Genomic DNA, 27,056 nt, shown 5'->3' with positions numbered 1-27,056 from the left:
CTGCTTTCGGAGCCCACCAAGAGTTCGCCCTCCTGGCTGGGTTTCAGGGGGCTGCCGGGCTGGAGGAAGCCTGGAGCAACCGCCAAGCAGGTCCCCTGCAGCGGGGCGGAGGCCTTGGGCATGGGTGGGGTGGGTCTCAGAGGGGTGCCCGGGCCTCGCTGGCCGGCGGCCTTGAGGGTGGAAGGGCAGCGGCCAGCCCATGCGCTAGGGATGCCGCCGTCTGCGCGGGCGGATTTTGAAGACTTGGGAGGGGGTGGTCTGTCTTTCCTCCGGGGCCACCCCCTCCCTACTCCTTGGTGACGGGGCTCTGCAGGCCTCGCTGCCAGCAGCCAGGGGGCGGCGGGGAGCCGGAGTGGAGAGGAAAAATCCACCCATTTCCTGGGCAGATTGCGTCGGCCGCCGCCCGGACGTGTCCCCGCCTCCCGGCCGCGGCCCCCGCGCGCAGTCCGCGCGGCGCTCAGAGCCCGAGCCGGCGGCTCTTCCCGGCGGCGGGCGGGTGGCAGAGGACAGTGGGCAGCGGCGGGGCGGCCACTCTCCCGGGCGCCCGGGGCGGCGCGGCCATGGCCGGGGCTCGCGGGGCGGCGGCGGCGGCGGCGGCGGGCGGGCGGCGGCGGGCCGAGGGGGCGCGGGGACACGGCCAGGCGCCCCTGCCCGCCGCGGTGCCCGCCGCCTGAAGGCTGCCCGGGGCGCGGAGCCGGCGCCGGCGCGGCGCGGGCGCAGGAGGCATTCCAGGCGCGATGTCGGTGCCGCTGCTCAAGATCGGGGTTGTGCTCAGCACCATGGCCATGATCACCAACTGGATGTCCCAGACGCTGCCCTCGCTGGTGGGCCTCAACACCACCAAGCTCTCGGCGGCCAGCGGCGGGACGCTCGACCGCAGCACCGGCGTAAGTGCGCCCGCCGCCCGCCCTGGCGGGGCCTGCTCCCCCGCTCCCTCCCGGTCCCCGGCCCCGGGCGGGAGGGCGCCGCGCGGGGGAGCAGGGCGCAGGGGCAAGGGCACGCGCGGGGGCCGAGGCGGCTCCTGCGCGCTGCGGTGGCGACCCTGCTCCCCACACCCCAGCCTCGGCCACTCCTCCGACCGCGGTCCCCTCTGTGTGGCGCTTCCTGCCTCTGCCCGGTCCCCTCGCGGGGCCGGGGAACCTGCCCAGGGACTCAGAGGCTTGGAGTCCTCATTCAACTAATAAGTCCCTTGTTGATAAGGTTAGGAAACTGAAGCAGGGGTCTTGGGGACTTGTCCAAGGTCACTCAGCAAGTAAGGGGTGGAGACGCGGTGGACCCCAGTCTGGCTGGGTCCAGCCGGGGCTCGGAACTGAGCCCGCCCCACTTTGCAAAAGCCGGACTGGACCGGCCCGAGGGGGCCCGGGCGGGCGGGCTCCGGAGCTCTTGCCCTCAAAGTCCCAAGGCGTCTTTCTCTCCCCAACCCAATGCGGAGATCCACAAGGTCCCCGCCGGCGGAGGGTGCAGAGGGGCCGGGCGGGGCCCGGGGAGCCGCAGCTGCGGGGCTCGCCCCTCGCCTTCCGCGCCCTCCTCCCACCCTGCCTACCCAAAAGCTTCTCGATGCCTTGGGGGAGGGGGTGAGCGACCAGGGCCGCCTCTGGACTGGACTGACTTAGGTGGTGGCGGGAGCCGAGGCTGAGCCGGAACCACCGGGGAGCGGCCGCCGGCGGAGGAAGGGGCGCGCCTCAGGCTCGCCTCCTCTAAGCCAAAAGGAGAGGTGAAGGACACGCGGCTTCCTCTCACGCTCCCTTTGGGCTGTCAAGGGCGCAGTGCTCGGGGAGGAGGTCTCCTGGTGACCCCTTCTAAGACCGTTATCCGTTCACCTCACCTGCTCTTCCGAGAATTGCATGCAGCATTTTCTTCCTGATGACTTTGTTCCTGCCTCTGGGTCCTGAGCTCCTGGGGTTGGAAATGAATGAAATGAAATGTATCTAGTGTGGATTCCCTCCACCCAACTTCTCCCCATTCCAACGCTAAAAATAGCAGGGAGGTGACCACCTGAGGCCACCGGGCAGGCTGCAGGGTCTGTACTCGGGGTGTTTTCGGACAGTGGTGTCTGTCTGCCCCATGGACATGGGCGGGACCACCTGAGCTGTGTTGTAAGGTGACACCAGCCATGTCACCATGTCAGCGGCCATGTGCAGCTCTGGTTTCGTGACGGTCCTTGGGCACACCTCAGGAGTGAGGTTGGGTGTGACCCCTGCCCAACATGTCACCAGCAACTTGGTGACATCTGCCCAATGGCTAGTGGATGACAGCCTGTGCGGAGTTGAAGCCCAGCATCTTCGCGGGCAGCCTCCACCAGACTGCCAGCGGGAACACTGCTGGGGCTCGGGGTCGTCTCAGCTCTGGGCTAAGAGGCTGCTGGATCCCGGCTAGTACCACTGGGGCTGCTTCTCCAGTACCAGGGAGCAGCAGAGAGGCTGCACCAGCCTGCCCTGCTCACCTTACAGGAGGAGATCTTATTTCTCAGTTACGTGCCGTTGTGAGTCAGCCAGCCACTTGCTTTCCTGCCTTGTTCCTCAACCAGCATGCCGTCTCCGGTCACCCCTCCCTTCCACCTAACCTATCAGTTGGGTCAGATGCCAAAACTCCAAACATCCCCTAAATTTAAAAATCCCTTGAATTAAAACAGTTTTTTAAAGAGTCGTGCCTGTTTGACTCCCTTCCAGCCCTGGGGATCCTGATGGGAGACTGTCTGTGTTCCTCCCTGTTTGTACCTCCCCACGGTCAGCACATGTCTTTGGACCACTTCTTTCTGCCCTTTCCCGGGGGCTGGACGTGGACGGTCATCCCCAGTGCGCTGCTTTGTGGTCTCACTTTCTCTCCCTCCCTCTCCCTCGCCCCACCTGCTCCCCTCCAGGTGCTGCCCACCAACCCTGAGGAGAGCTGGCAGGTGTACAGCTCTGCCCAGGACAGTGAGGGCAGGTGTATCTGCACTGTGGTTGCCCCCCAGCAGACCATGTGTTCACGGGATGCCCGCACGAAACAGCTGAGGCAGCTACTGGAGAAGGTGAGTCTATGCAGGGTGTGTGCACGTGTGTGTGCATCTGTGTGCCCACGCTGGCAGCAAGGTCCGTCCCAGCTCCAAGGCCTCACTCTTCCCTGGCATGGCCCACTGGGAATATTGGTGAATGAATGAAATGGATGGAGGGAGGGAGGGACGGAGGAATGGAGACTCCCCCAGGGCTGCCCAGGAGGAGGCGAAAAGCTCCACTGGGAGCCACGTGGGCTTTAGCGAGGGAGCATTTGGGGCTCCTCTCCCACACCGCCATCTCCGGGTCACGCCCACAGCCTGTGGTCCAGAGGGCTCAGAGCTGTCGCTGAGCAGAACCTGGGAGAGCTCCCTTGGAGCCCGGAAGCAGGGCCGCTGGGTGAGATCTTTGTCCCGCTTCTGAGTGGTTGGACCCAGCGACAGCCAGACCAGGCGTTCACGCCCGTGGCTACCTTCCCGGTGCAAAAGCAGATTAAATCGTCACCTTTGTAACCCACCTGGGCACAGCACTTGCGGTTTGAATCCGTTGTTTCACTTGATCGTCACAAGAGCCCGGTGAAGGTGGTGAGCTTTTCACCCCGTTTTAAGAAGTGGAAATCTGGGTCCAGGCAGCTGGGCTGACTCTCCCAAGGCAAACGGCCAGTGAGAAGGGGAGCCGGGTTGGCTCTCAAACCCGGGGCCGGCCTCCCACCTGGCCCGGCGACCTCTGCCCCCCACGGAGGCTGGCGCTCCCCGTGGATCTTGGCAACCCGCTTCCTGGAACATTCCGCCCGGGAGCCCTGGGGTCTCAGGTAACCTGAGCGCCGGTCGTCCTGGGAGTTGCTGAGGGGAGAAGGAGAAACGGCGGCCCTACGGCTCCACTCGCCACCCTCCCCAGGGAGAGGGTGCGTTTTACATCAGGGCCCTTCACACCCTGCGGGAGAGGGGCCACACCTCCCACACCACACACACGCGCTCACGTACGCACACGCACACACACACACACACATCACACACAGCACATGGAACTGGACACACAGATACACACAGAGACCACACACACAAATACATATGCAGAGTCACCACACACACCTCACGCTTACACACACCACACACAACACATGTACATACACCACATGTAACTGGACACACAGATGCACACAGAGACCACACACACATATACATATGCAGAGTCACCACACACACCTCATGCATACACACACACACAACACATGTACATACACCACATGTAACTGGACACACACATACACACAGAGACCACACACACATATACAGATGCACAGTCACCACACACCTCACACGTACACACGTCACACACACACACCCCCTCAGTAAAGCCGTGACTTCTCCATCAGCTGAGGAGCGCTGGGGGGGCCTGTGCTGGGAGGAGAGCCTCCACCCCGGGGGGAGGCCCGGGGGAGACCCGGCAGCCGGCGGAGTCCGCCTAGCTCAGTTCGAGCCCGCCTCATGCACAGACCCTCACACAGGTTCTGGCAAAGCAGGTCCCTTTCTTGAAGTCAGTGGGGAGGGTGAGGGGTCCCTGAGGCTGTCGCGGCCCTGCTGTGTGGAAGGGGCCTGGGCAGGAGGAGGGCTTGGAGGAGCTGCCGCCTGCCTCCCCTGAGGACCTGTGCGTTTTTGTGCTGCCATCTTTGGCCACCCCAGTAAATCACTTTAAAAGAATTAAAGAAAAATGCATGTTAACAGGTTCCACACACATTCATTGACACCAGACTAGACCGAAGCCTAATTGGGCCTTTAATTATTCATTATTGTAGAGGAGGGAGGTGGAGCTCGGAGGGGCCTTGGGCGGCTGGGGGGTGGCCGGCCCCTCAAGCCCTTGGGAGGCCATGTTCAGTTCCAGAAAGCTCTGCGAGCCCCTGGGAACACGGGCCTTGGAGGCCTCCTTCCTGCCTGCGTACGCCACAGCGTTACTGCTTAAAAATTTAAAGCCCGCCTTTACACCCTCGTGGCACTGTGTTCTCAGGGCAGAAGCCGTCTGTTGCACAGAGGGCCTGCCTGCTGCACGAGACGGGCAGGGCCGTGCGTCCCTCACTCCTTCCCCAGCCTCCTCCTCCTCCTCCTCCTCCTCCTCCTCCTCCTCCTCCTTCTCGGTCCTTCTCGGTGGGCACCGTCTTGAGCATCTGTCCGTCCGTGGGCCTGTGGTCCCAGCTGTGCCTGTTTCTCCAGCCTGGCGTCCTGTTAAAACCCACCTGAGGAGCTTCCAAAGGTGGAGCCTTCGGTCCCGAGCCCAGAGGTGCTGCTTTGAACTGGCCTGCAGTCTTGAGCTGGAGCCTAGCACCAGTGTCTCGGGAAAGCCAGCCCCCTCACCCCGCCTTAGGGCCAAGGACCCACGGCAAAAGGCGGGCAGGGGCCTCAGGCTCTGTTCTCTTTGAAGAAGCTCATGGCCCAGAGTTTCAAAGTGTGGGCTCTGGAGTCAGTCCGGGCCTTGCATGGTGGGTGTCTGCTGTGTGACAGTAGCCAAGGCACTTAACTTCTCTGAGCCTTTGGTCTCCTTCTGTGTACAATGAGACTTGAAATAGCGCCCACCTCCCAGAGTTTTGTAAGGATCAAATGAGATCCATGTGACCTCAGCACAGCGCCTGGAACGTAGAAAACGTCCCATAAGTATTAGCGATCAGTGGTCGCCTCCAGGCCAGCTGTGTTTGCTGCGTGCGCAGGTTGCTGCCGCCCCTCCCCCCTCGGCACCTGCAGCCACCTTGGGCGGGGTGGGGGGTGGGGACTGTGCCTTTGGTAGCTGTGTGACCTTGAACTCCTCAGTTGGCTTCTCAGGGACACATCCTACAGGTAAGAGAATGGACACGCTCAGAGGCGGGGCCTCTAGACCAGGAGATCAGAGAGGATGCAGGAGTGTGATGGCTGCCTGGGGCTTGATTATCTGCTTTCTGATCAGCCGGAGAGGGAGGTGCTCATCCGGCCTGGGAAGGACTATAGGAGGGGTGTATTAAAGCGACTGAGTGACTTAGCATCTTTGAAATATGTTTTCTAAATTTAAAATTTAATTTAAAAACTTTTAAATTTGTTAAAAGCATCCTTCTCTGGCAGATGAACAGCCCAGAGGGCTGTGTGTGGCCCCAGCAGAAGAACCAGGCTGAAGCCAGCGAGGGTCCCGCGGCTTCTGCTCAGCAGGTTTTAGCCGGCAACCTTGTGGGTTTTGCTGTCGCATCAAGAATCCCCCCTAGGAGGAGGAGGAGGGGTCTTGACTGGAGCTGTCATTTTTGTTCCTTCCTCCCGCCCTACGGCTGTGCATTAGGTGCTGGGTCACAGGTGTGAACGAGGCCCGTCCACCTCCCCCCGTTGTCCAGCAAGGCAGTTGAGACAGGGGTGTGGGTCACTGCCATGCAGGCATGGTGCCAACAAGGTGATGGTGTTTCCAAGTGGTGTGCGACCACTTCTGGCTTGGCTCATCAGGGAAGCCTCCCTGGAGGAGGTGGCATTTGGGCTGGGCCTGGAAGGATAAAGGCTTGGCTCATCAGGGAAGCCTCCCTGGAGGAGGTGGCATTTGGGCTGGGCCTGGAAGGATAAAGGTAAATACAGCTTTTCGCAAAAGAAGCCCTCAGTTATTCAAAGTGACAAAACAAACTGTTGAGGGGGACAGGAAGACCTAAGGTAACAAAGCAAATATATTTCAGTTTCCCCTAAAACATCGAAACAGAAAGGATCAGAGCGAGTCAGAGTCACCCACATATCTGTATTTTACAAACTTGAATTTTTAAACTGAATATGTGTGCATTACTTTCAGATAACAAGCCATAGAATCCCAGGCATTTTTAAGCGCTGAGTTGAGCGGTATCAGTTTTTCCCCCATTTGGTTGCTCTTTCTCATTTATTTTATTTGCGGGGGGTGAAGGACATACCTTAAGAAGTGCAAACCACACTATCATCTCTTCTTTTACTGACCAGGCAAAGCTAAGCCTCATACCCAAATGATTTAGTTCCAAAAAGGGAGGGTATGTGCAAATTCAGCAGAAAAACCAGAAATGAAGATTTGCGGTTATGGAGGTATCTTCCCACTGGTAATTGGATTCGATTCTGAGAAAATGACCCAAATAGCACTTCAGCCACCCTGAGCCTCTTTCCACCTCCCTGCCACCCCAAATGCCTTGGCACAGAAGCGCAAGCCAGTTTCCTGAAAATAAAATGCACTGGCAGGTGGCTGCACTAAAACTGTTTTTCTTTGACGCTCTCTGGAACCCTGTTGCATATTAAAGTTTCATCTTGAGGCTAGACTCAATTCAGATCTGCCTGTAAAGATGTAGAACAGAGATTCTTCATTTGCTGGGTGGCTTATTCCTGAATCTCTGTTCTGAATGTACATGTTTGCAGAACAGTCATCTACCTATGATACTGTGGGATGTGACGGATGACGTGCAAGATGCAGAATCCGGGAGCCCAGTCCCCTGCTTCCCGAGCACTGCGCTTATGCAATCAGCCCTCTCAGCGAGACACCCAGTGAGATTTAGGGGGAAAGAGATCTGTGCCTGGAGGTGGGGGAAGCCCAGCTATGCTGTTCATCTTTGTTGGTGTTTATGCCTGCCTGACCAATTTCATCCTGCAGAATAAAGAGACTAGAAACAATCACCTGCCCACCCCCCCCCCCAAAAAAAAAGAAGAAAAAAATCACCCAAAGCCATATGCCTGGAGCTATGACCAACAGGGAACCAGAAGTCCCTGCACCCCTGGTTGTAAGAACACATCCTGGAAGATGGCAGAAGAAATGTTGACCGAACCAATTTGCTCTGTTTGGGGGGTTCTTGGTCATAACAATCCCTGCTACTGGTGATTAACTAGTAAGTCATGCACGAGCCGCTTCTGGCTCCCAGGGGGCTGGCCACGTGGAAAAGGTCACTGTCGTTCGTTAGGAGGCAGATGAGGTCTTCGGGCACCTGCCGCAGCTCCGTCCTTGAATCTGTTGCCTTTTTGACAGGTGCAAAACATGTCTCAATCCATAGAGGTCCTGGACAGGCGGACTCAGAGGGACTTGCAGTACGTGGAGAAGATGGAGAACCAGATGAAAGGACTGGAGTCCAAGTTCAAACAGGTGGAGGAGAGTCATAAGCAACACCTGGCCAGGCAGTTCAAGGTATGTGTGCTGCTCCTCCTCCTCCCCCTCTCCTCCTCCTCCCCCTCTCCTCCCCTCCCCCTCCTCCCCTCCCCCTCCCCCTCCTCCCTGTCCTCCTCCCCCTCCTCCCCCTCCTCCTCCTCCTCTCCTCCCCCTCCCCTCCCCCGCCCCCTCCTTCTCTCCTCCCCTCCCCCACCTGTCCTCCCCTCCCCCTCCTCCTCTCCTCCCCCCTCCTCTCCTTCCTCTCCCCCTCCTCCCTATCCCCCTCCTCCTCTCCTCCCCCTCCCCCTCCTCCTCTCCTCCCCTCCCCCTCCTCCTCTCCTCCCCCTCTCCTCCTCTCCTTCCTCTCCCCCTCCTCCCTATCCCCCTCCTCCCCCTCCCCCTCCTCCTCTCCTCCCCCTCCCCCTCCTCCTCTCCTCCCCCTCCCCCTCCTCCTCTCCTCCCCCTCCCCCTCCTCCTCTCCTCCCCCTCCCCCTCCTCCTCTCCTTCTCCTTCTCCTCCCTCCTCCTTCTTCTCCTCCTTCTCCTCCCTCCTCCCTCTCCGAGACTACATGGTTCCCCTTCATGCTCCCACTCTCCCTCCAGAATAGCAATTTGAGGCCAGGGAGGAGCCCAGCAAGGAAGCTCTTTTTCTTGCAAAGGGCAGCACTCCTTGGAAACAGAGAGGCCACCTGCCCTCACCCTGGTTTGACGAAACTCACCTTGAAAGGGGCAGAGTTGAGGTGTGGTTTTCACACCTATTAGCTTCTGAGGCCAGGGCCCCAGGTCCCAGCTTCTCCAACCAAGTTGCAGATTAGCTAGGAAGGCACGTGATTGGTCCTTCCTGACTCAACAGCTGCTGCAGGTGAATCACATTAGCCAAGGATTAGCTTAATTGATTAGAGCCATTTCTGAGCAGGGATCACTCAGGGCAGTTCTTCACATCTGACCTAATTTAGCTGTGACAAGGCTCGCTGTAGATTTGCAGGGAAGGAAGAGAGACGCCAACATCTTTCTCACTTCCCAGTAAGTGTTCCTTTTCTCCATGTAACTCTGGACATTAAAGCTGGAGTTGGTTTGACCTAAAATTATATATACATATGTACAAATATGTATATATACACCTAGATTTTTATTCAGCTTCAAAATGATTAAATTGACAAATTATATGCCCCTTAATTAAGGTATACATGCATGTTAATTAGAAACCTAGCCCAGATCTAAATGAATGGGTCAAATTACACAGCCCCACTGGACTGGAAACTGCTGATACTCTTAGGTCTTCCTGCCCTTTCTATGGTAATGTTTTCCTCTGATGTATGCTCCCCGCATGAAGCAAGAACCAGTTCGCTTGTAAAAGCAATACATTATATAGATGAAATGGCAAGCTAATGAAGTTATAAATCTATATTATAAATAAAATAATAGCAGGTTGATCCTGTTGAGGAGAAATGAGCCAATCGCTCTTGGTGGGTGCAGGTGGACGTGTCCTTGCTTCAGACATGTCATCAAGAATTATCTCAGAAAGAGATTTTGACCTGCCCGACCCCAAAGAGCTTGTGTCTCTCCTCGTAAGGCCAGCACTCCCTTCTCTGGGGTAGACTCAGATTCCTCTAAGGGTGTCTTCAGCATCTGTGGGCTAGCTCCTCTTTGCAAGCACTCTGTCACAGTTCCCAAATCTGGGGCACTATGGCTCTGAGGGAAGAAAAGCAGCCCTTGCCTTTGACCACACTTTAATTGCCTTAAACACTTTCAGCAGAAATTGCTGTGAGGGCATCTACATAGCTGTTAAAGCAGTTTGTCTGGACTGACTCTAGCCTTGAAGTGTGATTTTTTTTTTTTAAGTGACCGTGAAAATATTTGTCTGTTAATGGCTATCTGTTTAAGGCAGGCTAGTAAGCTAGTTCTTCAACAGTTTTCATTTTTTTGCTTGCAGGGCTAACTTAAAAGAGTTTTTTCAATGCTGCAGTGACTGAAGAAGCAGTCCACTCCCATGTAACCATGACAGAGGGCCAGAGAGCTTTTTTGCACCCTGCATTTTTACTATTATTTCCCGTTACTTAGCACCATACCCCTAAGGAACCTTGAATACAACCAGGATCTCTTTTGCATGCAACTGTAGATGCATCTCATGAATAGTTTGAACCCTTGTCAATGCATTTTTTGGAAAAAAAAAAACAAAAAAAAAGAAACTTTGTGTATGTGACTTAAAGCATGTAACCTTCAGATGTTGCATTCTAAACTGACAATAAAGACCTTTCCCAAATATGTTGGTGTTCTGAAGACTGTTTAATATGCTCTTCTAACTCCTGTGGACCAGAATAAATCAATCTATAAATAAAGCGGGAGTGTGGACATTTTCCCTCACCTAGGGAGAAGCCAGGCCAAGGCAGGGTGTTACAAGTTTTTGCACGCATCGCACTGAATCCAGCTTATTTTAACCTTGCAGGCGATAAAAGCGAAAATGGATGAACTTAGGCCTTTGATACCTGTGTTGGAAGAGTACAAGGCCGATGCCAAATTGGTATTGCAGTTTAAAGAGGAAGTCCAGAATCTGACGTCAGTGCTTAACGAGCTGCAAGAAGAAATTGGCGCCTATGACTACGATGAACTTCAGAGCAGAGTGTCCAATCTTGAAGAAAGGCTCCGTGCATGCATGCAAAAACTAGGTAGGCCCGGCACCCTGCGGGGCGGGGCACTGCACCTCCCACCTCCCCGCTCAGCTCACTCAGGCTTAGGGAGTGGTGCTGAAGTGGACAGCGCCCACCTGGCGTCAGCGAGCAAGGGCTGGATTAGGGCTCCTGGGTAGGGCTACCTTGACAGATAGCCGAGGGAAGTAGGCACCACCTGTCCTAGGGCCTTGTCCAATCCTGTGCAGAGGCCAGCTCACAGACCCCATTGAGCTGCACATCTGGAAAAATGATGTTAGGTGTTACCTACCATCTGGAGAATGTGTGCGTGTGTATGTGTGGGTTGGGTGACTTTTTAAGACACAGGTTTTCATAGAGCAGGAAACATACATCTTAGATTCCCTCCAGCTTGCGAACGAGGGCTGATGGAGCTCCCTGAGATACTGAATGATGCAGAAAAATCCATCACGTCACAGTGGAAGACTTGCCATTTGCAACAAGCCAGGGAGTCCCTCCTGGTGCCTGGAAGGGGTGGGACTGGGGGCCGGCGGCCCCTGGGCTCCTTCGGAGTCTTATTTGTGGTTGATACCCACTCGCCTTATCAACTTTCGTGTTAATTGCTTTAGCATATCTTAACGTGTTGGTGTTGGAGTCCACTTTTAAATAGCACATTTTAAATCCCAATTCCATTTTCAGGTTTTCTTAGGAAAGATTGGCTGGCCCTTCCACCCACTGTTCTCTAACACAGAGGTTGTTCATTTTCATATGGTTTACTTTTTAGAGTAACTTAAGGTAGCTTTGAGGGTAATTCTGCTTTATGGAAAAGTTTCCTTTAGGTTTTATCTGATGTTTTCACTTGATTCCCTTTTCATCCCCCACCCCACACACAGTACAAATGCCTTATTTTAAACTTAAAACATCCCAAAGGAACAAATACTTTAAAAAAAAAATCCCCATTGCTATTAAGTGGGAGAGAGAGAACATTCAAAGGGCAAGGAGCTCGAGTCAGCCAACCTTTTTGTTTGTTCCCACATCTAGTTTATTTTTAATGCCGTTCTAGGTGCCCTAGTAAAGCTCCCCGGTCCGGGAGAGGGCAGTGAGCGATGTTGGGGGCATTAGGACGAATCCTTTGTGATGTGTACACTTGCATCATGTGAGGGATTATCTGCTGCGGTTTTTCAGATGTGCTTGATGGCACCCATGTCCTGGTGTGTCCGGGACTGGGTGACCTGGGACAATCCCGGGGAGGGGGTCTGGGCTGGACGGTCTCTACCAGCTCTTCCCATTTCAGCATTCAGGAGGCAGCGGGAATGTTTGAAATGTTACTGGTTATCAGGCTTATCAATGGTTATGGGACTACATGAATACTTCTGGTGGGCACTGTCTTTGGGTTTCTACCCATAAAGCTCCCTCTACCCTAAGCTCCCATCACCTCTCTCCAGACCCGCCAACGCTCCCCCTGAGGGCTCTCGGCCCCTGGGGGTTTCTTTGTTACTTATTTCTCCACAGCAGCATTTTTATTCCCCGGTAGACAGACCGTGTAGACCAGTGGGAAACCAAGATTAAACCTTCACATTTTCCAATTAACGGATGAAGGAGCAAAATGGAAATTCAGAGGGCAAAGTTACAACTGATGAGAAGCTAAGGGTCTTTCCAGGAGGATTCTGCCCTTCCCAGACGAGCAGCCTTTATGTCCGAACTCAGCCTATTTTTAGAAGCTGGGTGAATTCACTTTAGGGCTTGGGATCTTGTGGCTTTCACATGGTTCCCCTTGGGCCGCTGAAATGGCCAACTTGGGAGTAAGGAGAGAGGATAAAGAGGCCCCCAGAGCCCTGTTCTCCACCACTGAGTGCAGTCACTTCTGCGCTCAGAAAGACCTTGACCTGTAGATGGACCTGCTGAGTCTTCGGGCCGGTGGGCAGGGATCCGTCTTTCACCAGCCCTCGGGTGGGTGATGCGGGTGAACACTGAACTGAGAACCCCCATCTGGGGGAGGCAGTGTCCTAAAGTAGTAAGTGCCACTCGATGGCCCTGTGGCTCAACCAAGGCACTGACCACTTTGCGTTCCAGCTGCCTCTTCGTCTGTAAGATGAAGGCGTAGGAGTCCCTGTGCCCTGGGGTCACTGTGTGAGTCCACAGACACCATTCACATCACGGGCTGCACACTGTGCCCGGCACAGAGTAGGTGGTGATAGGACACGTAGGCAGGTGGGTAGGTAGTTCACGATAGCTAGACATGATTGCTAGGTAAAGAGACAGCTAGACCGATGATAGGTAGGTAGGTAGGTCAGTAGGTAGTTAGACAGACAGATGATAGATAAGTAGGTTAGTAGGAAGGTAGACAGATAATACGTAGATAGGTAGGTAGATAGATAGACAACAGATAATAGGTAAATAGGTAGGTAGGTAAGTCAGTAGGTAGGTAGTTGGATAGACAACAGATAATAGGTAGATAGGTAAGTAGGTAAGTCAGTAGGTAGGTAGGTAGATAGACAACAGATAATAAGTAGGTAGGTAGGTAGGTAGGTAGACAACAGATAAGTAGGTAGGAAGGTATGTAGGTAAACAACAGATAATAAGTAGGTAGGTAGGTATGTAGGTAGACAACAGATAATAGGTAGGTAGGTAGACAACAGGTAATAAGTAGGTAGGTAGGTAGGTAGGTAGGTAGACAATAGATAATAAGTAGGTAGGTAGGTAGACAACAGATAATAGGTAGGTAGACAACAGATAATAAGTAGATAGGTAGGTAGGTAGATAGACAACAGATAATAAGTAGGTAGGTAGGTAGGCAGGTAGACAACAGATAATAAGTAGGTAGGTAGGTATGTAGGTAGACAACAGATAATAGGTAGGTAGGTAGACAACAGATAATAAGTAGGTAGGTAGGTAGGTAGACAACAGATAATAAGTAGGTAGGTAGATAGGTAGATAGACAACAGATAATAAGTAGGTAAGTAGGTAGGTAGGTAGACAACAGGTAATAAGTAGGTAGGTAGGTAGGTAGACAGACAACAGGTAATACGTAGATTTAGCTGCTGCCGCTTCTCCCACTTCCTAGGTTTTCATTCAAGTTCGGTAACTTAAAGACCCAACCGATATCCTGTGGCTGCTTATTTTAGTCTTTATTTTAGCCTTGCAAATAGGTACCGTCTTAGCAGCCTGTTTCTTTGCTGGGAGGTTGCCGGTAAGCATAGAACAGGGGAAGCCAGCACTGATGCTGTCCTGGGCGGGTAGGACTTCTGAAGATGCACTGTCTCAGAGGTCGGCAGTTCCTTCCTCGGCCTCCCCCGCCCACCCCCGGCCCCCCGCCACCTCCGCCTCTTGTCTCCTGGGTCTGAAGTCCGACTGTAGGTTCCTTGCTCTGGTGAATAGCATCTCGGTTACCTTCCTGGTGTAATTATGGGGAAGAGGGTCTCCCTGCAGTTTCCCAAAAGTGCTCTTAATTAGGTCTCTATTCTCTTCAAATTGATGTTGCTGACAATTCCATACACAGGAAAAAAAAAACCAAAAAACCAAGGACTGCAGGTTCCATTGGTTTTCTGTTTCCATTATTTTTAAACCCCTCTCTTGATGGGATTGTATGTTTTTCCTAATGGCCCAGCCAGAGCGTGAGTCTGAAAGTCTGATTTCTAGAATTGGAGGTTGGGCTCAGCATCTCTCGGGCATCATCCAGAAGGGAGGCAGGTCCCCACGGCTGCCCTGCAGTTCCTCTGGTTCCCGGGCAAGGCAAGGGAGGAGGCAGAGCTGCCCGGTGACCCCGTCCCCCGAGCTTTCACTGCCACTCCGTGGAGAGCCTGCAGAATCAGATGCCCCAGCAGCTAAACCAGCCAAAAGCAGAGACTTAAGATCCAATGCAGAACGTCGCTCGTACTCATGCATGTGTCCCGGGCATGTCATATGCCCGTTAGTGTCAGCCCTCAGTCCTGTCTGTAAAATGAGGGGAACTAGCTGACTTTAGGGCTTCCCCCAACTGGACCGTCCTGGTTCTCCAGTGCTAAAGGCCTCTGTAGGAAAGGTCGAGGAGACAGAGAGAGGGGCCCTTACCTCCTCCCCAGAGGCCGGGATGGAGCCGGGTGAGTGAGCTGCTCCCAAGGACAGTGGATAAGTTAGCACATGCGGATTTGCACTCGGGATTGAGAGGGAAGTTTAGGGTGTCTCAGTCTGCAGGGGCCTGACTAGGACGGCGAGGAGGGAGGGAACCCGAGCCCAGGTGCTACTCACAGCAGTGACCTCAATGGTCCCAGCAGGCAGGCAGGTGTCCCCCCAGGTTCCTTCCGGGAAGTGCTCGGGAATCGCAAGAGGTCTCTCAGCGCCCCCGTCCCTGCCCAGGTGCGGAGGGGAGATGGGCGTCCAGGGCGGCCCTCGGGGCTCTGGGCCTGGGCTTGCAGGGAGGCTGCTCCCTCCCAGGTTAGCTCTTCTGCAAGGACGTGTGTCTGTCTGAGCTCCCAGCTTTGCCAGCTCAACTCTTCCCAGTCTTTAGGGATACAAGCTGGGACCGAGGCAGATGGGCCTGGAGGCCGGGCGGCCCCGGGACCCGTCTGCCTGCTGTGGAGCAGTTAGCCCCCAGAGACCCTCGGGTCTCTGGCCCGATTCCTTGGCGGGCATGTCGCCCTGGGCCTGCTCAGGCTCCTGTCAGAGGTCATTCGGGCTGTTGTTCAGAAGTGGCCTCCTTCTAGGAATAGCAGGGGCCAGAGGATTTCATCTGCGGAGGCTGCTTTGTCCAGGCTCCCAGCTTTGCAAGGCGGCCTCCCTCCTGAGACCCGTCCTGGGCTCTCAGGGCCCTCCCAGCTGAGGGTGCTGAGCCTGGAGCCCAGCCTCCTCTGAGATGTACCTGCTCGGCTTCCCTCCCCTCCCCATCCACGAAGCCCGAGCTCTCATGACAAGAGAGGGACACTTTTTTGTGAACGGAACGTGCCAAGATTCTGCCTTGCGGCTCTGCCGCGGGGCTTTTTTAGATCCTGTCAGTTCCCGAGGTCTTGGCAGAGCCAGTCTGGATGGAGAACCAAAAATAACTCCGTGACTCAAGGAGGGCGGGCTGCCTCCATCCCCAGTGGAGAGCTGAGCCCACAGCCAGGAACTGGAAGAGCAGGCCTCGCGGGCCAGCTGGGCCCTTCTCTGCCGGCTCCTCATGCATGATTTTAAGGCTCCCTCCGAGAGGCTGGGGGAGCGTGGGCTCAGCCCCTCGGGCCAGGGTGCACTGGGGGAGACCTCAGCCCAGGGCAGGTCGGGGCTGGGGCTGGTGCAGACGCCCTCCTCCCACCCCCCAGCCCCCCCGCAGATGGTCTCCCCTTCTCTGCAACCACGTGTGGGCCGGACGCAGTGGGACCATCCAGGGCCTGGACTTGGCCACAGTCTCAGTGTGAATCCATGGCTGCTGGCCTCACTGGGCACTTAATGCGTGACGGACATCCTTCTAGAAGCTCCCCACTGGTTAACTGCTTTAATTCCCACAACCGCCTCTGGGGTGGGTATCCTTCTGGCAGATAAGGAAGCCGCCCTCAGCAGAGGCGGCCCACCTTCACCCCCGTCCCCTCTGGCGGGTTACGTGGCAAAGCCGTGGGCTGACGAGGATTTTCTGGGAGATGGATAATTATACCTCTCGGTTCCTGAGAGGTGAGTCATTTGTTCGTTCATTCATTCATTTTGGACAGCTCCCCCAGGCTGAGCCTTGCGGGGGGAGGGGCGTCCTGCCTGAGGCCGTGAGACCCGGACGCCCGGGTCCACGCCCAGGGGGTGTGCAGGCCCAGCCTGGGTCGGGGAGGCAGGGTGGGTGCCGTCCAGAAGGGAGCGGGCTCTGCAGAGGCATCTGTGTGGGTCCAGCCACAGAAGACAGGAGGGCAGGAGCGGGGTGGGGGTCTGGCTCTCCTGATGCGGGTGGGCCTGAGCGAAGGTAGGGAGGCGGGAAGAGCTGGGCAGGTGGCAGAGCTGAGCCGGACGTCCACCTGCCATCTTCACCTTCTGAGTGTGATGTAAAGGATGGATGTCTGTCTCCTTCAGGGGAGGTCGTCCCAGGCCGGGTGTGGCCGCTGAAGGCTGGGCAGGGCATTGGCGTGAGTGGACATCCCACTGGGAAGTGTGCCCGCGATGGAGCACCAGCGGGCATCCCCCCCGGGGCCCCCGATCTGTGACACCCTTGGGGCCACAGTGCCTTGGGACTTCTCCTTCCGGGCGGCAGACAGGACCACTGTCCCTGACTCAGCGGTGGGGAGGCCCTGCATGGGACATTCACACAGGGCACTTTGCTGGTCTCTGGGCAGCAGGGAGGAGGGCTGTTTCTGGTGTTCGATGGCCCCTGTTAGCATTTCCCACCCAGCTTGGAGGGTCTGCTGTCTCCCGGGGGCAGCCCAGAACCCCCCAGGGTCACAGAAACCAAGAGGGTGCCGGGGGGAGACCAGCCTAGTGTCCTGCTTCTCCCCTGCCCTCCCTCCTCCAGACGGAACCCTCAGGGAACCCCACCCCAAATTCTCAAAACCCTTGTGGGATGAGAACTTGGTCTGGGGCTCTGGTGGGCATGCACGCTCTCGCGATATTTCCAAGGACCCACTTTTTTCTTACTTCTGGTTGCTGTAGATGTTGGCTAACCTGGACGTAATGTCCAGTCCCTTTGTCCTCTGTCTGTCCTCCCTCAGATGGGGGGTGTGGACAGGGCCGGGCAGATTTGCTGTCTGCAAGGACCCTTGCCTGTTTGCAGACTCACCTACCTGCCCTGCAAGTGATGGCCTCGGGCCTTGAGGGGACAGTATTTCAGTGGGAAAGTATGCAATTCCTCCTGAAAGGGGAACAGGCAAAATATACACTGGGAAGGGATGGGCGAGTAAAAATAGTTGAGTTCCTTTTTCGAATCTGGGCCAGAGGCAGCAGCCTGGGGGGCGGCACCGCTGGGGCTTAGGAGCGGGGCAGCATGACTTGATGGGAATTTGGGTGTAAAGCCGCCTTTCTTCTGCTTGCAGTCAGCTCTTAATCCCGGTCCAAAGCCTCCGCGTTGCCCAGATACAAGCTCTCCTGACAACACAAAGAGACAGTGGCACCAGGCGCTGGGCTGGGGGTCCGGGGAGTCCACTTCTCCAGTCTTGTTCAGTGATGCTGATGGATTTACTTGCCCCACTTTAAGTTTGGGGAGAGAGTGGGAGGCACCCCAGACAGCGCAGAGGTGCCCATGGGCCCCTCCCCGAGGCCGGGCCCACCTCACTTGGCGGGATGACTCCCGGCTAAACCACGGTCCCTGGGTTAAGTCACCGGCAATCTTCTGAAAACGCGCAGGTCTCCTCTGAACTTTGCAGAGTGACCTCTACATCTGCTAATACAGTGGCAGTTTAGCAGAGCAGGCAGAGCTGGGGAGTTACACGCAGGCCTGGCCTGGAAGAAAGGGAGGGCGTCCCAGAAGGCATGCATCCCCGCAGGGCAGAGCCCGCTGCCTACGTCGAGAGGCCACTCGGCTTCTGAGGCTCAGGACACTTTTGCCCTTCTGAGGCTGGCTGACTTTATTGATTCCGGAAGGCTTCAGGGCTGCGCACACAGCTTGGCATCCAGGTGGCAGGAGGGGGATTTCTGCTGGGCATGGTAGCTGCCCGGGGCTATCAGGGGCAGTGGGAAGGGCGCTGGGCTGTCGGGAATGCCCGAGTGGCGGTGTGACCCCGAGTGCATCCCAGCCCGTCTCCCGCCTCCATCTGTGCGACGGGAGGGCGCCGTCACCCCCATGCTCTCTGCTCCGTCAGTGACTTCAAATCCTAGCCCTCCGGCCCCTGGGCACCTCCTCCGGGCGGTAGGGAGCCGTCACCCTGCAGGGAAGCTCACAGGCCCTCCAGGGGGAAGGAGCGCCCTTCCTCCTGTGCTGGACCGCAGATGCACTTTCTCCTTAGGAGGTCCAGCGGCTGCTGCCCCCCGCTTCCCAGAGGAGAAAACTGTGTCTGGGCGAGGGTGACCGCCCCCTCGGGAGGTGCGGCCCTGGCACCCCCGGCCCGAGGCCCAGGGGGCTGCGCCTTCCTCTCCCCACCCGCCCTGGCCTCCGTTGCTCTCTGCTTGGGGGAGGGCGTGGTGGCCTCTCTGGCCTTTGGGGCTGCGGGTGCCATGGGAAGAGCAGAGCAGGAGTGGCTGAGCGGCGGCCGAGGGAGGGGCAGGTAGTGGGGCTGCGCCCAGGCACTCACTCCCCTGCGCTGTGTCCTCTCTTCCAGCGTGCGGCAAGCTGACGGGCATAAGTGACCCCGTGACCATCAAGACCTCCGGCTCGAGGTTTGGGTCCTGGATGACGGACCCTCTGGCCCCAGAAGGTGATAACAGGGTAAGTGCTTCCTTCATTGGCTCTGAGTCTGAGGCCGGGGGGGGCTGTGGACGAGCGAAACTTGGTGCCCCCGGGGTGGGGTTCCAGGGACTTTGGGGAGCGGCCCAGGTCCCTTGCCGAGGTCCCTGTACTAAGCCAGAGTCTCAGACCGCGGGGCGGGTCCGATGTGAGGATGGCCGTGGCGGTGACGGGGCAGGAGGACGCCTGCGACCCCCTCCCCGGGCGTGGCTTCGCCCCCGGGAGCGGAGGGGCTGCCTCTGGGCTGAAACCTTCCCATGCTCACAGCCTTGGCCCTGCTCTGCTCAGGAACAGCATGGTCAGGCCTTCTTGTTTTAATGACTTCTCATTTGTGTTTCATTTGCCATTCCTTTCATGGCTGATGGAAACTCATGTTCTTTTTTGATTTAGGAAAAAAGCCATGTTCTTTTTTTTCTAGACTTTCCCCCCTGGGTAAAAACCTCATAAAAGGAGAGAGAGACGACCGAGCGGCACGTCTGTCTTGATCGGGATGGGGTGGGGGGCTGGGTTCTGTCGTTGGAGTCCCTTTGGGGCATGGACAGCAGAGGGCTGGCTGACTGGGAGGGTGGCGCCTGGCCCACTGGGCCCGGGTAACATCCGTCCGTCACCACAGCGTCCTTTGGGAGCGTTTCAGAGAAGGGAGGTTCCGAACGCCCAGGGTTCTGGCTCTCGGTGGAGGAAAGGAGCCGTGGGCATTCCTGTCCCTTGGTGGTCCACCAGCCTGACCGCTGGCACACAGAGAGGACCATCACAACAGTCCAGGGCCTCTCTTACCCAGCCCCTTGCCTGCAGGACGTTTAGAAAATAAACACTTAAAAAAAAACTCAACTCTTCCTCTGGGCAGATTGAGAAAGGAGCTTAGGCATTTGAGAACCTCCGAGCCTTGTCTGGAGGATCTTCAGTGGGGAGGGATCTTGAGACTTCTGATCTCTGCTGCTCCCCCGCCCCATTCCCACCCTTTAGACGGTGTGATCGCTTCTGTTTAGATCAGGAAGCGGCACACTTTCTCCTTCTGGGGGAGACGTCTGGGGGACCGTGACGGGCTTGCCAGCTATCTGGGCGTCTGTCTTTATCCCACAACCTCCAGTGGGAGGAACCCCCGTCTCTCCCCTTCCTTACCCACCCCCCAGCAGGCCAGCAGCCTCTTCCCAGACCTCATCCCCTGGTCTGCAGGCAGAGAGTTCTGGAAGGAGGGGGCCGGCTACAGGCTGCAAACCCGGGAAATGACCGGGTCTGGTATCTTGGGGGTGAAGTTTGTTTGTGTTTTATTTTCTGAATGGTGACAGCTAGCTGGTCCTTGGAAGTTTTCTAAGAATTTAATTGGCCAATTAATTACCAATGAAGCATTTAATTGGCCAATTGTTACCCTGACTACTCTTCAGTTTCACCTGCATCCCCCTGGAAAACACCACTTTGGTTCGGAGTTTGGTTAGGAGTGTGCTCTTGCCGCAGATGTCAGTGACAGTAACAGTAACGCAGACGTGAAAACAAGATGTTGATGCAGACCCTGAGCACGTGATGTATATATTGAAATACAAGAGGAAGTACTGGTTTCTAGGACGCAGCGACACATGCGCCCAGCCCTCAGCTGAGCGAACCTGTGCCTGGCCTGGTTTGGTCCCACGGCTGCCCTCCCACCGGAGATCACAGTTGTCTCTGCTGTGTTGATGAGAAAACGCAGGGCCAGGAGGGTCACGTGACTTGCCCAAGGTCTCAGGAAAGGCTGGCCGGTGGTCTTATTAACCATTTATTAACCGCGATGTTCCAGGTTGAGTCTCCCGAATCACCCTCCTCTCCATTGCCTTCTCCCCACCTCCTGCCTGCCCTCTGCCTGCCCCACCACTCACACCCCGCTGACCCAGCAGGCCTCTTGGGGTCCGTGAGCTGGAACCAATGACCTTGGTGCTGCAGAGGACGAACCCCGGTCTAGAGGATTTCGCCCCATCTGACACCGCAGATATGCCTCTGGGTCCCCATGTTGATGTCAATTTCCTTTGTTGTAGTGAGCGCTCGTCAAATTATCTTTTCCCAGAGGTCACGTATCAGGGCTCCTGGAATGCCCCGTACCGTGAGGATGTGGGTTCATTTGCGAAACCGTTGAGGTGGTGATGGATGCTGTTGGACATTAGACATCTCTTTTCTGCTTGATGAGTTGATTACCCTCCAGGAAAGGGGGCCCTGGTGTGGACAGAGTGCAAGCAGGAAGGCGGAAGGGGGGCCTTTGTGGGAGCTGACTGCGTGGGGAGGGAGGGAGGAGACCAGCTCGCTGGCAGGAGACCCTGGGGGCCTGCTCCAAAGCTTTGGGCAGTCAGCAGTCCTGCCCCAAGCCGTGAGATCAGCACAGCCACCAACTCACAACCTGCTAAGTGACACGTCCCCAGGTCCTGCCATTGATCTGGAAGGGCGCTGTTTTGTTTAGATCTTTTCCATTCTCCGTCCAATTTTGATCACACGCAGGAGACCAATAACTCGCTCCAAAAAAAATAAATCAGTGTCAGCTTCAGTGCAGGAGGCCACAGAGGGCGAGGAAAGAGGGGTGTGGCCAACAGCCAGGGTGGGGAATTGCCTTGGGACCCCTGTCCAGGAGCCCTCAAAGGGGCTGTCGGGTCCCCCTGCCTTTGTGCTGAGCTGTTAGAACCGGGTTAGCTCATTCATTAAGCACCGCCTGTGTGCAGGCACTGTGCTGGGCTCCGGTGGTCCTCCACCCGGTCCAGAAGCTTCTGATGGCACCAGAGCTCCGGAAGCCATGCTCTCGTCCCCCCAGGCTGTGTCCCTCCCCCGGGAGACCAAGACGCTGAGGCGCGTACCTCTGACTGTGGACCCTTCTAAGGTCCGGCATCCACCATCCCTCTTACAGCCATGCTTCCGCCATAGAAGTCCCAGGCCCGCTCACATCAGACATTGGTAAGGGGACCAGCCAGCCTCTGGCCCCCAGGAAGTTCATGTTCAGAGGGGTGGTCTCACCACTAGAACACATCTCGTTTCCCAAACAGCAGTGAGCTCAGTTTAGTGTTTAAAAGTCCTTCCCTGTCATCTAAACAGTGTCACAGCCATCCAGGTATTTTATTCCTACGGAATCCGTCTTCCTCAAGGTCATATTATCCGAACTTCACGGTCACACTGTTTTGTGTGGTCGGGGACGGTCTTGGGGCTGCTGACCTCGCCCCCCTTTCAACGCTCTCTCCCCAGTGAAGCCTCCCACCTCCCCACTCACCTGTTCAGCTAAGGGCTCCCTTTAGAGCATCTTTCCCACCCGTGCTGGCTCCTTGAGGTCAGGTCCTGGCAGGACATGTGACAGATGCCTGCCCCGCCAAAGGGAGGAGAGGACATGGTCACGTTACTAAGCCAGGCCCTTTGGGCAGCTTCCCTCCCCACCTCCGCCCCTCCCGGGTACATCCCTGCATCATGTAAGACGGGGCCAGACTCGACACCATCGCCCTGCCCTGCCCTGCCCCGAGATGGCCCTCTTCACTAAAAAGCACATGAAAATAATAGGGACAATTAGGAAAACCCCACGTTCTCCGTAAACTCCACCGTGTGGAACCAAAATGCAGTCAAGATGTGGGAATACCCAGGCTTTCTTACAGGGGAGCTGGTGTTGGGCGTTTTGATTCCAGTGAGCTGGTAGGCCACATCCACTCAAGGCGTGGCATTTACAAAGAAAGAATCCGGAGGTGGCTTTGTTTTATCTTTTCTGGCAAAGGGACCCTCGTGGATGGGGGAGCTTGCACACTGGCCTCAGACCTGCCGAGGGGGCTCCTCTCGCCACTCGCCCGGGGGGCCTTCCTTCTGCTGACAGAAGCACCCGCAGCGGGGGCTCTGAGCCCTGCCGCCCCAAGGGCCCCTTGTTCCCTTGGGCTGCCCTGGCTTCTGTCCCCCGTTGTGTTCTCAGCTCTCCCCCTCCTCAGCCTGGAGCCCCACGGTCCTTCCCACAGGACGATGGCCACAGGGAGCTGCAGCCTGCATGGAGTGTGGCCCTGAGGTCACCAGCGCCCGGAGGGCAGGGAACAAGTTCCCATCACTTGGAGAACAGGAGGCGCATGGCCACCTGGGCCACCCGAGCCATCCTGCCGGGCGGTGGTGGGTGAAGCGGGCATGGTGGTCAAGCCCAGGAATGAGCGAGTGGAAGGTCGCCGTCCCCTTCTGTCTGTGCCCGTGAACAGAGCCTGCTTTATGGGGTCAGTTGGGCATTTCAGAGGACGGCCTCGGGAGTCTGGGAGGAAGTGGCCCAGCGAAGACAGGCAGTGGGTGTGTCCTGTGCGAGATGCAGTCTGCTTTCTGGTGAACAGACCGTGTGGCCCTGGGCGAGACCCTCATCCCTGGGCCTCTCCGAATTGGGGACTTGGAAGAGGTGGTCTCGGGGACCCTCCTGAACATTAGAATCCCCTGGAAGCTTTAACCAGCCGATGCCCGGCTCTACCCCCAAGGTCTGTGTCATTGTTCTGGGGTGTGAAAGCTCCCAGGGGACCGAGCCAGGTTGAGGACCCTGGTTCCAGGCCTCAGCGGTTCAGATGCAGCGGTTCTGGGCAGCATCCTGGAGGGGACGGGATTCCATCTGAGCCTTGGAACGTGGAGTAGGCGGGGAAGGGCAAGGCATTTGAGGTGAGACCGAAGTGAACTCGTGGGGGTGGGAGGCACTGCCCAAGGTGGGCCCTCATCGCAGGCCCTGGGGGTCCCGTGATATGCTCCTCTTTTGCACAGAGGGGCTCACTGGTGGCTTAAACTCTCCAGGCCGAGAGCTGATTGTTACACATTTAGCACCTGTGCTGATTTTCTCTCCCACCCTAAATTGCCTTTTCCAAGTGTTGCCCCCTGTGACCAACTTGCCAGTTTATCGGAGGAAAATGCAGTTTAAAAATCCTTAGAAATTGGATGCTGACTTCACCCAGCTCTGCCCACAGGAAGGAGGTGCTGATCCCTGGGGGTCCAGGGATGCATCAACCCAGCCGGGTCCCCACCATCAAAGACCCACTCGTGGGGGAGGCAGACAGAGCTGCGATGGGGGGTCAGGAGAGGGGGCAGAGGGGGGCTGTCACTTGAGCGAAGTCTTGAGAGAAGCAGTGAGCTCCCTGTCTGGGAGGTAGCCAAGAGGAGGCGAGATGTCAGGGCGTCTGCACATCACCCTGCGGACCTCTGACACCTCCCGCCCAGCCCTGCGCTTGCCCCATTCTAATGCATGACCCTCATCGCTGAGGGCTGCTCTGACAGAGGCTAAGGATAAGGAAAAGCCTCAACTGAGACCCAGTCTTTAAAAAAAATGTTGTTAAAAACAAAAAGCACATCTGCCTCTAAACATCTGAATGGATGTCTCAGGAGCAAGGTTACAGGTTTTTGGGGTTTTTAAAAAATTTTTAACGCATGCGCGATACCGTGTCTGAAAACTCCCACATCCTTAATCCCTCCTGCAGCCGGCAGAGCCCTTGACGGATAAAGCAGCTGCCTTCTTGCCAGACAGGTGCACTGGGAACGGCATTAGCCCGGCAGATTTTCCTCTGACTAACTGCATTGCTTTCTAATTTGCTCTCATGTTGGTTGAAAATGACTAAAGCGTTTTGTGCAAAATCTAGACAGCTTTCGAGTCAACGGGCATTTAAGCAGTGATCGGAAAGCTCTTCTTCTTGTGACCCCAAACTTGGGCCTCTACTGGGTTTGTTATCTTGGTTGATTTGAGCAATCAGAGCCTTCTGGAAGCCCAGATTCCTCAGGGAGAGGCACTTTCCCAGGACTGGGCGTGACAGAGTGATTACACTCGGAGCATCCCAAGTGCCAAATGAATGACGTCCCCCCGCCGGACTGGTGATTCAGTCCGGCCTGCTGTGAGGGCCTGGACGAAAGGAGAGGCCTGACGCACGCGCCCCCTGGGGTATCGGGCATCGCCCTTCCTGGCGACCTTGATAATGGTCATCCCTGCAGACTGCCCGGTGTTGTGGGCACTTGTCCTCCTGCGGGCCCAGGCGGCTGTGCCCTCTGCCACAGCATCCTGCTGGAGGGCGGTGTCACATGCTGCTGGAGGGCCGGCCTTCCCAGATGACCCACAGCCTGGGGGCAGCCCCACCCACTTGACGGGAACAGCAGAGGGTGGGTGCCAGCCACGCCCCACGGCGCGGCTGCAGGTCCCAGGCTGTCGGTTCCCACACCCATGTGCGTGGTGTCCTTTCTCCAGGCTGGACGCTTCCTCCTCTGGTGGGGAGATAGCCCTGGCCCCTCGTGAAAGGCACCCCTTGGGTTTGGGGGAAGGACATGACCCTGTCTAGTCTATTCTCTCCCGGTCCTTCCAGCTCCTTCTCTGGGTGCCGAATCACTAAATCCCAAGTCCAGGAGGGGATGCCTACCCGGGAGGGGTCCCCCCGCTTCAGCACCACTGACAGGTCTGCTGTGTCCGCAGGTCTGGTATATGGACGGCTACCACAACAACCGCTTTGTCCGCGAGTACAGATCGATGCTGGCCTTCATGACCACGGACAATTTCACGTCCCACCGCCTCCCGCACCCCTGGTCCGGCACGGGGCAGGTGGTCTACAACGGCTCCATCTACTTCAACAAGTTCCAGAGTCACATCGTCATCAGGTTCGACCTAAAGACAGAGACGATCCTCAAGACGCGCAGCCTGGACTATGCCGGCTATAACAACATGTACCACTACGCCTGGGGTGGCCACTCGGACATCGACCTCATGGTGGACGAGAACGGGCTGTGGGCTGTCTATGCCACCAACCAGAACGCCGGCAACATCGTCATCAGCAAGCTGGACCCCATCTCCCTGCAGGTGCTGCAGACCTGGAACACCAGCTACCCCAAGCGCAGTGCCGGCGAGGCCTTCATCATCTGCGGGACCCTCTACGTCACCAACGGCTACTCGGGGGGCACCAAGGTCCACTACGCCTACCAAACCAACGCCTCTACCTACGAGTACATCGACATCCCCTTCCAGAACAAGTACTCGCACATCTCCATGCTGGATTACAACCCCAAGGACCGCGCCCTGTATGCCTGGAACAATGGCCACCAGATCCTCTACAACGTCACCCTCTTCCACGTCATCCGGTCTGATGAGTTGTAATCCCCTCGGCCTGGAAGCCGAGGGTCCGAGCCCTCACCCACCTGGAAATTCCTGTGGAACAGCTGCCAAGTTAACGTTGGTGAGACGAACAAGGCTAATTTGGAAAAATCAGCAGCAGCGTGGACTCCGGCATCACAGGGTGGCGTTGCCCCCGTGTTTCTCCAGCTCCAGCCGGAGGGCGGCCGGTGTGGGAAGAAGCCCCCGTATTTACGGCTGGAACTGCAGCCCAGGGCTCCCCGGTTCCCCCGCCCTGGTCCCCTTTCTGGTCAATATACTCAAGAAGTAAGGCACTGACTGTTGGCCTGTTCTCACCGAGAACAACCCACTGTTAGGCTCGCATGGACTTGTCCGTAGATCATGGTCAGCTCGACGGACCTGAGTGTCGTGTCTCATTGAAGCCCCCCCTCCCCCGGGCCTTGCTCGGCGGCCGAGGGGGCCGCGTAGGCTAGTGTAACTCGCATCTCATCACCGCTGCCGTCCTTGACCACGTGTTGTGTCTTAGATGAACTGTGCTGAGACTCCAAGTAGCCCGTGGACCCGAGTTAGTCCCCGAGAGCGGTGGCCGGCGTGTGTGGCCTGGACAGGCCCAGTGCCACACCGTTCGAATCCGCGTACCCCGTAGATACATCGTGCAATGTCCGTCTGTCGTTTCCTCGAGGTGGTGACTTGTCTGTTTAATTGATGCCATGAATGTTGTAAATGCAGTTCCGTAGTTTGGATTAGTAAGTGGATGGCTTTTATTTCTAAAGAGAAATTAAAAAAACACATCAATGTTCACCCTTATAGAGAGATGATCAAGTTCACATTGATAATCATGAAAGGAAATATCCTCTTCTTGTTAAATTATCTAAATAGTGTAACCACAGATGAGACGGGCTCATCTAGGGAAACTTCGGTTTCCAACGGGAAAGAAATGCTCCTGAGGGTAACAGTGTGCGGAAAGTACCTTTTTTAAGTAAAAAAGAGGGAAACTTTGTACTATCCTGTTATCTGAGGAACAATAAAAATATTAGGAGA

At 56.4% G+C, this 27,056-nt stretch overlaps 1 protein-coding gene across 1 annotated transcript; it reads left to right on the top strand.

Moving 5' to 3' along the window:
* Positions 1-603: 603 nt before the first annotated feature.
* On the top strand, positions 604-27,056 carry OLFM1 (olfactomedin 1). The gene is made up of 6 exons (XM_057549339.1): positions 604-887; positions 2,861-3,010; positions 7,938-8,093; positions 10,500-10,719; positions 18,855-18,961; positions 25,365-27,056. The coding sequence occupies exons 1-6, from the start codon at positions 738-740 to the stop codon at positions 26,037-26,039; spliced, it is 1,458 nt and encodes a 485-aa protein (XP_057405322.1). The 5' UTR covers positions 604-737; the 3' UTR covers positions 26,040-27,056.

This window comes from Balaenoptera acutorostrata, chromosome 6 (genome assembly GCF_949987535.1).
Source record: "Balaenoptera acutorostrata chromosome 6, mBalAcu1.1, whole genome shotgun sequence".
NCBI classification, from domain to species: Eukaryota; Metazoa; Chordata; class Mammalia; order Artiodactyla; family Balaenopteridae; genus Balaenoptera; species Balaenoptera acutorostrata.
Note: the sequence above shows the minus strand (reverse complement) of the source record. Positions and strands in the feature narration are given on the sequence as shown.